Source organism: Haliotis rubra, unplaced genomic scaffold (genome assembly GCF_003918875.1).
Source record: "Haliotis rubra isolate DU_JTF1 unplaced genomic scaffold, ASM391887v1 Scf524, whole genome shotgun sequence".
Lineage (NCBI taxonomy): Eukaryota > Metazoa > Mollusca > Gastropoda > Lepetellida > Haliotidae > Haliotis > Haliotis rubra.
The window spans coordinates 298,097-310,439 of NW_025767218.1; the positions used below are offsets into that span (position 1 = coordinate 298,097).

General features: G+C 42.0%; 1 protein-coding gene across 4 annotated transcripts in view; it reads right to left on the reverse strand.

The window, feature by feature from the left end:
- The window catches only part of LOC124252799 (vacuolar segregation protein PEP7-like), a 33,636-nt gene extending 21,293 nt beyond the window's left edge, over positions 1-12,343 (reverse strand). Inside the window, exons 1-2 of one of the 4 annotated variants that reach the window (XM_046686461.1) lie at positions 11,922-12,343; positions 5,335-5,592 (exon numbers count right to left, since the gene is read on the reverse strand). In XM_046686461.1, the coding sequence (XP_046542417.1) occupies positions 5,335-5,436 (102 nt within the window). In that variant the 5' untranslated portion in view covers positions 5,437-5,592; positions 11,922-12,343. Of the gene's footprint in view, positions 1-1,745; positions 1,803-5,334; positions 5,593-11,105; positions 11,129-11,921 lie in introns of those variants that run through there. The other 3 variants (XM_046686463.1, XM_046686467.1, XM_046686464.1) reach the window with 3 other exon arrangements.

Sequence of the window (12,343 nt, forward strand, 5' to 3'; positions counted from 1 at the left end):
CATATATGCACTGTGGTAACATATCGGCACTGTGGTAACATATCAAGACATCTGGTAACATATCGGCACTGTTGTAACATATCTAGACATCTGGTAACATATCGGCACTGTTGAAACATATCAAGACATCTAGTAGCATATCGGCACTGTTGTAACATATCTAGACATCTGGTAACATATCGGCACTGTTGTAACATATCAACCCTGTGGTAACATATCAGCACCGTTGTAACATATCAACCCTGTGGTAACATATCAGCACCGTTGTAACATATCAACACTGTGGTAACATATCGGCACCGTTGTAACATATCAACACTGTGGTAACATATCAACACCGTGGTAACTTATCTCAAAATATGCGTAATTCGATATTCTTTGGATGGTCCTTGGTTGATCTCACTGGTGACTTTATTATAACGGTAATGCTAATTTTGAGGGCATTATCATTTGCAGATGTCCGAGGTCTTCCATTAACTGCCCGACGAAGGACGGCAGTTGAAAAAGACCGAGGGCTTCTGCAAATGATAATGCCCTCAAAATTAGCATTACCGTTATTATTGCTAAAATACATGGAATTTGTGTTGAAAAGAGAAAGGAAACAATGAAGGAATTTGACTGTAAGTTTACCCAAATCATCTTCTGACGGGGTGACTAACCGAATGCACTTACGTCATCGAACAATTCAAGTGACGTCACAACAGAAAGTGACGATATTCAACCTTGGCCTTTGACACAGACAATAGCATGTCAAACTATGTCAGTGTTCGGTTTTGGTCCTTCAACAGCCTTAATAGTGCATTTGTTAAGCTTAGCACCGACAAGAAAGCCAATATTACCGCTATTTAAAGCGGGAATTCGGGTTGCTTTGACTTGTTTGACCCAGAATATCTGCCAGTCGAAAGCCAATTAATGTCGAATGAACCATAATCCCACGCACCCACTATGACGTCACTTGACAACAGAAGTGATAGCGGCCCGTGGTTAAGGTTGAGCGGTCCAATATCATTTTCAGCGGCCCGCAAATTTCTGATAATGGGAGGGCCGTTTCATGAAAATTCCATGTATTTTAGCTATCAAGAGGAAACAAGACACCACTCTGAACGGAATACCATCCGCTTCAATAGATTTACCGTTGTTCCCACCGCAGCATAAGTTACTGTTATACACGCCCATGCACGTTCTCTAGCATGAATCAAGCTTCAGGCACACTGGCCACGAGAATGAGACATGTTTCAAAGTACAGTACGTATCAAGTCTCGGAAAGCTGGTCCTACGCAATAACTGTGAAATATATGTTTAACCCCAACGATTTTTAGGTAAATAACTCATACCTTGAAATTTTGATAGTTACGTAAAGCCTATGCAAGTCTAGATTAAACTAAACCAAGTCTAGTTTTCCACAGGTTATATATGCAGCAGAAAGTGAGTTTACTTTTAAGCCGGATTTAGCAATAATCCAGCAATATCATGGCGGGGGACACCAGAAATGGGCTTCACCCATTGTACCCGTGTGGGGAATCGAACCCGGGTCTTCGGCGAGAATAAAAAAGTTCATTTTCTGCGTCCTCTTTGATTTTTGGGCGGGGGGTGGGGGGGTGTTAGCCTAGTGGTTAAAGCGTTCGCTCGTCAAGCCGAAGACCCTGGTTCGATTCCCCACAGGGGTGCAGTGTAAAGCCCATTTCTGGTGTCCCCGCCGTGATATTGCTGGGATATCTCTAAAAGCGGCATAAAAATATACTCACTCACTCTTTGACTTTCCTTCCACAAGATGCTGAGACAGGCTGAGATATATCTGAAATCTGAATTCCACTGACACGTGTAAGTATATCAACACAGATAATTACAAATGTTGCAAGATCAGTGAGTGAGTGAGTATGGTTTTGCGACGCATTTAGCAATATTCCAGCAATATCACGGCTTTGCAAGATCAGTGTAATTTGTATAACTGACTCCATTACATCGAGCCCGTCAATTGTGATTGTGTATAAATGTCACTCGAGTCTAGACAATACGATTTTAACGATTCTCTTTTCTTGAAAATGTTTGAATAAATGATCATGCTTCAGTCTGTTGAAACAGATGGTGAGTGAATGAGTGAGTTTAGTTTTATGCCGCTCTCAGCAATATTCCAGCTATATGGAGGCGGTCTGTAAATAATCGAGTCTGGACCAGACAATCCAGTGATCAACAGCATGAACATTAATCTAAGCAATTGGGATACGATGACATGTGTCAACCAAGTCAGCGAACCTGACCACCCGATCCCGTTAGTCGCCTCTTACGAAAAGCATTGGTTGCTGAAGATCAATTCTAAACCGGATCTTGACGGGTTTAAAACATTATTAGACACAAAAGTAACTATGTTGCAATAAAGGTCTTTTTATATTTAGAATTTAATTTAAAATACAGCTAATAGTTTACAAAATATATCTTTTAACCCAGGGGATTTAAATACTCCAAACTGTTTGTACCGCCATATTATTATAACAATCTATCCCATAATAAAGTTGTCTCACTACTGTCAACAACAAATTCTTTTCTTATAAACAGGATATCACTGTTCCTCAAAGAAATGTATCCTGTTAATTAGTCTTGCATTGTATATCAATATATCTTGGCACTGTATTACTTGTAGGGAAGTATGTATAAGAGCTGTTCCAGTCAAAGGATATCATAAGAGTGTACTATATGTTTTTTGTGCATCGCATAAATTGAGTGTTTAGTTAATACGTTGTTTGAAAGATCATAAACAACTGTTATGCTCGAAGTGTAATGCCTGATCAGTTGAAGATGAATTTAATTTCCTTCTGTGGTGCCCTTATTATAAGACATATAGAGCTCTTACCACCATATTATTATAACAATCCATCCTACAAAAAAAGTGTCTCATTAATGTCAACAACATATTCTGTTCGTATGAAGAAGATATCATTGTTCCTCAAAAAGTAATATTTCATGGTAAGTATTCTTGCATTGTATAATCTATATACATATGTTTTGCGCACTGTATGATGATATTTGTATCTTAGCACTATGGACCATGAGGCCTCAAATGCAATAATAAACTTGTCACTTGTCACTAAATACTCCAAATACAGATATAGGGTATATTGACATTGATCATTAATATTATATGCATTTTGCTCGAAGAGTAAAGTGATTAATATTACGCCCATATTGAGTCCTTAGTTTACATTGCCTGTGATAAACGTTTCTCATTTCATGTATAGAAAAACGACACATTGGCCAAGCATGTTCAACTGACCCAACCACCCTATCCCACTGCAACAAAATTCACACTGACCCAACCACCCTATCCCACTGCAACAAAATTCACACTGACCCAACCACCCTATCCCACTGCAACAAAATTCACACTGACCCAACCACCCTATCCCACTGCACACACTTATCCAACCACCCTATCCCACTGCAACAAATTCACACTGACCCAACCACCCTATCCCACTGCAACAAAATTCACACTTATCCAACCACCCTATCCCACTGCAACAAAATTCACTTATCCAACCACCCATCCTACAACAACAAAATTCACACTGACCCAACCACCCTATCCCACTGCAACAAAATTCACTTATCCAAACACCCTATCCTAAAACAACAAAATTCACACTGACCCAACCACCCTATCCCACTGCAACAAAATTCACTTATCCAACCACCCTATCCTACAACAACTAAAAATTCAAAATTGACCCAACCAAAATTCACACTGACCCTCCTAAAACAACAAAATTCACACTTATCCAACCTGCAACTGCAACAATTCTACACTGAGCCAACCACCCTATCCCACTGCAACAAAATTCACACTGAGCCAACCACCCTATCCCACTGCAACACAATTCACACTTATCCAACCACCCTATCCTAAAACAACAAACTTCACACTGACCCAACCACCCTATCCCACTGCAACAAAATTCACTTATCCAACCACCCATCCTACAACAACAATATTCACACTGAGCCAACCACCCTATCCCACTGCAACAAAATTCACACTATCCAACCACCCTATCCCACTTCAACAAAATTCACACTGACCCAACCAATCTATCCCACTGCAACAAAATTCACTTATCCAACCACCCATCCTACAACAACAATATTCACACTGAGCCAACCACCCTATCCCACTGCAACAAAATTCACTTATCCAACCACCCATCCTACAACAACGAGATTCACACTGACCCAACCACCCTATAAAACGAGTGAGTGAGTGAGTTTAGTTTTACGCCACACTCAGCAATATTCCAGCTATATGGCGTCGGTCTGTAAATAATCGAGTCTGGACCAGACAATCCAGTGATCAACAGCATAAGCATCGATCTGCGCAATTGGGAACCGATGACATGTGTCAACCAAGTCAGTGAGCGTGACCACCCGATCCCGTTAGTCGCCTCTTACGACACGCATGGGTTACTGAAGACCTATTCTACCCCGGATCTTCACGGGTCTATACAACAACGAGATTCACAATGATCCACCGGCTCCTCCCCACAGCACCAACTACATCCACTTTTCCTAATCCCAAAACAAGTCAGTCATAAAACAATCACTCATACCCTTCAACCTACCCCACAACCAAAACAATCAGGACCAGCAACCTACCCCACAACCACCACACCGACCAACCCAACCACACCCACTAGCCCGACCCCACAACTAGAACACCCGTGAAGATAGAGGTTAGAATTGATCTTCAGTAACCCATGCTTGTGGTAAGAGGTGACTAATGGGATCGGGTGGTCAGGCTCGCTGACATGGTTGACACATGTCATCGGTTCCCAATTGTGTAGATCGATGCTCACACTGTCGATAGCTGGATTGTCTGGTCCAGACTCGATTATTACAGAATGACGCCACTCAGTTGGAATATTGCTGAGTGCGGCGTAAAACTAAACTCACTCACTCAGCCACATCCTCCTACCCGGCCACATCCACATCCTCTATCCCACAACCCAAACAATCACAACTCGACCCCACACCTATCAATCTCACTCCAAAATACCCCACAAATAGAACAATCACAATCCGACCCTACAGATACTCATCTCACCCCAATCAGTACGTACCGATGAAAACCAACTCATCCCGAAATCTACTGTAGCGACTACCTACCTGTCCAACTGTTCAAAGTCAGCCACAGAATCCAAACACATCTCGCTCCTCCATGAGACTACGTAATGCCGAATATCACCACAAGCTAATCACACTACAGCATGCAGAATTCATTACCTGACACACTCATCCCGAGACAGGGCAGCGCGAACGACAAGGATGCCATACAATGACCTTTACCTTATATAAGGGTGTTGATGGACCGTCTGGCTCGTCGCTGGACAACGTCGGAGACACCTGACTAGCCTCGGCCCCCAACTCCTTCTGAGACCGCTGCAGCATCGGTTGGAGATTTTGGGTCGAGTTCTCGTAATCGAGAAAATGCCAGACAAGTTACTGTGGCGCCCTCGTTCGGCAGAGATGCTTACGGAGGAATTGGTTTGGTTTGTTTGGTGTGTCACGCCGCACTCAGCAATATTCCAGTTATATGGCGGGCGTCTGTAAAGGAACGTTTCGAGTTATTCAGGTTTTGCTTCCGCTTTCAAATGTTGGTTAGATGTTGAATGGGATGTAAACCACCCTCTCCTCAGTCAAAGTTCGATTATTTACAGACCCCCGCCATATAGCTGGAATATGTCCGGGGGCGGCGTTAAAACAAACAAACAAACATGTCAATAAATCTGAAGTGTTGACGAAGGAAGCTATGTTGATATACATTCGCCTCAATCAGTCATACAACATATTACAGTCCGTTTGACTTCATTTGAGACAGGGGCGGTGGGGTAGCCTAGTGGTTAAAGCGTTGGCTCGTCACGCCGAAGGCCCGGGTTCGATTCCCCACATGGGCACAATGTGTTAAGCCAATTTCTGGCGTCCCCCGCCGTGATATTGCTGGAATATTGCTAAAAGCGGCGTAAAACTAAACTCAGTCAGTCAGTCATTTGAGACAGATGATTTGCTCACTAACACAAATCTAATACACGCAACAAAATCAAACGTTGCACAGTCACATGAAATCGACAGACCAACTCTGATGATTTGTCTCAAGTTTAAATGATAATTTCCCAAAAATGATAAATAACAGACTTGGGTATTATTATTCGCCTATCTAGACTTCCCTCATCGAAGGATAGAATTACTATACATCCATGGGCTCAGCATTCAGTACAGCCTTGGAGCAAGGCTAGGGAGCCCCACAGAGCAAGTTGCTGTGGACCTCTGCCGCTGACGAAATCCGGACACTGCTTCATTGTTGTCATAAGTGATCGTTTTTAACTAATATTATTAAAAAGACCCTTGATTGTACACATTGACATGCATCAACCCTGTTGGTGAGGAATGAATGAATGAGTGACCTTAGTTTTACACCGCTTTTAGCAATATTCCAGCAATATCACGGCGGGGGACACAGAAATGGGCTTGATCCATTGTACCCATGTGGGGAATCCGGGTCTTGGGTGTGATGATCGAACGCTTTAACCACCAGGCTACACCACCGCTCCTAGTGAGACGACGGCTGATTCAAATATTCTCCCCTTACAACATGCCCACGTTACTGGGGACCTTATCCTTATCTCTATTTACAAGCGACCTAAGTCCCCCTAAATACATGGAATTCCAAGATTAATCATTAGTTCAAAATATACTACCTCCATATAATATGGGTTTTAAATAGAAAAAACAGAAATCATACCACTAACATTTCGGAAATGTTCGGAAAGTTCAATTTAACAAATATCCTGTCATCAAAGTCAATTAGAGTTCGCATATCCGGTTTTAGTACAATTTCTACGAGCATGGAGGAAAGGGAAGAGCTATCCATGTCACCGCCTTGATGCAGCACTGGGGCTTACCGACAACTATTAATAAGTTTTCTCGGGAAATGGGTTTTCCCGAAAAATGTTGCCAAAGGTCACCGCTCTGACAGCGAGGGCTAACTATTACGTACGTAGCCTCGCGCCGAGGAATATCTGTCTATTGCCGTAAACGTGATTTCTCTGGAATAACACTTTCTGGGAAACGTATCCATACTGGAAGTATGGGTCAAAGTAAATAAACATGTTTTCTACTTGTAACATTCAGAAGCCACATGCTGCTGTGGCGATATTTCTGATTCTGAATACAAAAGTACCTTATGTCGTTATTTATGTGAAGGTCCCAGGCCGTGATATAGCTGGAATATTGTAAACGCCACTCTACGTGAAATTTTCGTGTCTTTATGACGTAAACGCCAATCTTCGTGAAATCTGGACGTCTTTGTGAAGTAGACGCCAATCTTCGTGAAATCTGCACGCTTTTGTGAAGTAGACGCCAGTCTTGGAGAAATATGCACGTCTTTGTGAAGTAGACGCCAGTCTTGGAGAAATCTGCACGCCTTTGTGAAGTAGACGCCAATCTACGTGAAATCTGCACGCTTTTGTGAAGTAGACGCCAGTCTTGGAGAAATATGCACGTCTTTGTGAAGTAGACGCCAATCTAAGTGAAATCTGCATGTCTTTGTGAAGTAGATGCCAGTCTTGGAGAAATATGCATGCCTTTGTGAAGTAGACGCCAATCTACGTGAAATCTGCACGTCTTTGTGAAGTAGACGCCAGTCTTGTAGAAATCTGCACGTCTTTGTGAAGTAAACGCCAGTCTTGGAAAAATATGCACGGGCTTTGTGAAATCGTCACGTGTCTCTGACGTAGGCACCAATCTGCTTCAAATATTCACGTGTTATTGTGAAGTAGACGCCAATGTATGTATAAATCTTTGTGAAATTACACTAAGTGATGTGAACGCTTTCAGAGATGGAGCATGTACTGTAACATGTTTGCTTACATTTTAATTTGCCCTAACTGAACCCATGCCATGTGCTAATCGTACGTACGTGTTCATACGGATTACGGATATAGGTTACCCTTTGAGAGAATAACTCCTTATAATTTCTGTCCGTGAAGATCTGGGTTAGAATTGGTCTTCAGTAACTAGGGGTGACTATTGTGCGAGAAACAACTATTGCGATAGCGAAAGTCTATTGCGACATACTGTTGCGATAGTTGTTTTTCTTCTTGGATTATCGCATTTGAAGTCATTTCCCAAATGAATATATAGGTTATATGAAATAAAAAGAAGCTGAAGTAGTCTCGGTCTTTTTTCTTAACTGACAAGAAACTTGAAACACAGACCAAGTTTGTTCAATTGTTCAAGGGGTAACAGGGGCGGCTAACTCTAAATCAAAGTAAACGGTACATCCTGTATTTTGCGCTGCGCATTTATCAAAGGAAGTCAATTAGTACACTATAGATAGTCACAAATACTATCGATGCACCGATATTTTTCTTTTCTGTCATCGATTAATTGCTATCGGAGGCTAAACAATCACAATACATCGATAGTTCGATGCAGCGTTACTGCCTCATCAGTAACCCATGCTTGTTGTAAGAGGCGACTAACGCGATCAGGCTGTCAGGTTGACACATATCGTCGTATCACAGTTACGTAGATCGATGCTCATGCTGTTGATCACTAGATTGACTGGTCTAGATTCCATTATTTACAGACTGACGTCATACAGCTGTAATATTGCTGAGTGCGTCTTTAAACAACAACAACAACCAACAACAGTTTCTATCGATGAGAAACTGATCAAACTTTCAACCATGTTATGAAAACTTGTTTAAGTGGCATTTAGAAGGTGGTGTGATGAACAACAAGGAGAGTTCTATGGATATACACCTTCTTTAATAAGATATGAGCGACGTTTCGGTGTAGCTACTAACACCGTTATAAGCTACACCGAAACGTCGCTCATATCATATTAAAGAAGGTGTATATCCATAGAACTCTCCTTGTTGTTCATGTTATGAAAGCAGGGAAAAGTGTTCACTCTCGCCAGAGATATAGGTACATGGTCTCTGCTCTCACTGTGTACAAATGCACTGGATAAGCCTCAGGTTATCACTGACAACGTGTTCTTGTTCATTCAACACGCAAACCGGAAAATCACATCACGCGGATTTCATAACAGTCCTTGCGTAATTCAACAACTCGTGATTCCAAGTAAAAGTAAATCCATCGTTTATCGTGGATGCTGGTTTCGGTTTACGTCATTATATAACACAAGTGACATGACTGATTGTGAGCGTGTCAGGGCATGAGGGTGTGGGTTAATAGGTTAGGGCCAGGGTTGGATGTGGGGTTAGGGAAGTGGGGAGAGAGAGAGAGAGCGGTGGGGGGGGGGGGGGGTGTGAAAGGGTGCACGCACATTTTGCTTACGTGCCTGTGAGAGCGGACTGAGTCGTAAAAAGGCAACTAACGCGATCGGGTGGTCAGACACGCTGTCTTGGTTGACACAAGTCATCGTATCCCAATTGCGTAGATCGGTGCTCATGCTGTTGATCACAGGATTGTGTGGTCCAGACTCGTTTATTTACAGATCGCCGCCATATAGCTGGAATGTTGCTGGGTGCGGCGTTAAACAACAAACAAACAAACACAACAGTTCGTTGAAATCACTCTAAGCCTTGTATTTTGAGTGAGTGAGTTTAGTTTTACGCCGCACGGCGTTACACATCCCAACGATTCAGAGTGAAAATTACTTTGTTTTTGTTTGATGTTTATCGTGGATACGATGACGTGTCAACTTAGACAACGAGCATGACAGCCCAATCCCGTTAGACGCTTCTTATAACAAGTATGGGTTGAAGGAGCCCTGAGACTTTCTTCATTTTCAGAGACCCTGACGCTGTGGAAATCTAGACTTGCCACATTTTCTAGACTTGCGTGGGATTTCTTGATATATTTACTTCAGGGTCTGCATGACAGACTAGTATATTCATATCATACTCATATAAGCAATTGCGCTTGCGGGTGTCGCAGCAGAGATCTCAACCCGGTTAAGAATTATGGGATATCATCCGGGCAGTCGCGAGGGAAAACCAATAAAGCAACAACCAGTCCCGGGGAATTGCTCTGGATCAGTGTCCCGTAAAGTGTATGGGGCACAGCTGGCTTCTACCACGTAAGACGTCAACAGAACGCCGGTTTGCCAATATATACATGTAACTGACTATTGTATCTGTGAAGCAGAATGTAAGCAGATCGCTGTGTTGGCGTGTTTCTCGCGTGTTGCAGACAGCAGGAATCATGAGCAGTTGGAATAAGGGACGCCACTCATCGGCGGTTCCAAGAAACGTCTCATTGATGCATTATTAAATGTTGTTTCTTGTTTGTTCGGCAGTATTCCAGCTATAAATAATCTAATCTGCACCAGACAATTCAGTGATCAACACCACGAGCATCAATCGACTTTGATGAAATGTGCACAACGTCAGCGAGCCCGACAGGCGCGTAGCAAGCCAAGTTTTTCGTGTAAGCCCGATAGGTCAAAACACTATATTTAGATAATATTGAGGACTTGCCCTACCTATTTAGCCAAAATCATGTGTAAGCCCGGGCTCTTTTTAATAATGGTAGCTACGCCAGTGCCTGACCACCCGATCCCGTTAGTCGCCTCTTACAAGTATGGGTTGATGAAGACCAATTTAAGCCCATCCGGTCTGATTATTAAACGTTTTATTGGTGTTCGGGCATCTAGGCCCATTTACACTTTGCATTATAAGGCGTGCTAAGTTTATAAATGTCTTAAAGTAACAAAGCAAGAATTACATTTTGAACTTCATGGCGAACATAATAATCCTGGAACATAATAGTCCAGCCAATGAGAGGTCATTCCGCCATCGCCTTACGTTGAGTTACATATTTCTTGGCAGTGCAGTAAAATTAATAATAAGCCACATTATCTGGCCGATTACACTCTGTTCAATTCGCAGAAATATATATAGTAATAATATTGAGACATGCACCTAGACCACAACACCCCCACTCGTAAAAGAACCTCTTCTCTCCGATTGTTTCGAGATAAATGAGATTTAGTAACAAAAGGCTCGATGCCATAGAAATGGCCCATTTTTTGAGGCCCATTTTGTGTTTGGGTGTTAATTTATGGAACGAAATATAAAACATCTAACCTGTGTGAGGTTTTCGTCAGAGTGGGACGCTGCAGCTGATTGTATCCGTATCCTCAATGTAAACTGTTGTATACAAGATCACATGATATCTGAAATGTCACATGGCAATCACCTGTGTCCCCGTTTTCCGTGTGAGCGGAGCGCTAAATGATTTCTGACTCATCTAAAAGCTAAACCGAATGTTTGCACTTTTCATGGAATATATTTATACCATTTTTTAAACACCGAGTGTTTATATCACACATTCATTAGAAAGCACATGGTAAACAATACCTACCCATCTTTCAAAGGTAACTGACTCAATTATAGTTCTGACTTATCTAAAACCTTCACCGAGTGTTTATATCACACAGTCAGTACTATGCACATGGTATACAATACCTACCCATCTTCAAAGGTAACTGTCTCAATTACAGTTCTGAGTTACCTAAAACATTCACCGAGTGTTTATATCACACAGTCAGTACTATGCACATGCTATACAATACCTACCCATCTTTCAAAGGTAACTGACTCAGTTATAGTTCTGAGTTATCTAAAACCTTCACCGAGTGTTTATATCACACAGTCAGTACTATGCACATGGTATACAACACCTACCCATCTTTCAAAGGTAACTGTCTCAATTATAGTTCTGACTTATCTAAAACCTTCACCGAGTGTTTATATCACACAGTCAGTACTATGCACATGGTATACAACACCTACCCTTCTTTCAAAGGTAACTGTCTCAATTATAGTTCTGACTTATCTAAAACCTTCACCGAGTGTTTATATCACACAGTCAGTACTATGCACATGGTATACAACACCTACCCATCTTTCAAAGGTAACTGTCTCAAGTAGTTGTATCTTCCTTCTCCTCGGGAAAGGACTCGCCATTGTGGCTTCAACTGTCACTTCAACATTCACATCGACCTTGAAGCCCGTCCGCCTTCATGCGAGGCTTGTTTAAAAATGTTACACATATGTATCCTCTATTATTCCGAGACGTTGGACCCAAACAAGTCTTAGTTCACATAGTGACCTTTAAAAAAGATAAACACACTGGGTTTCTGCAAAAGTCGGATCCTGACTGGGTTGGGCTCTCTCTGGAAAATGTTTCTTCTTGGAAAAGTGTTTTTTTTTTTTAAATCAATTCAATCAGGAATGGTGGATATTATTATCGAAGGATATTGAAGGCGGACAGCTTTGTTGGAACTTGTTTTAAAAATACCTGCGGGCCTTATTCTTAAATC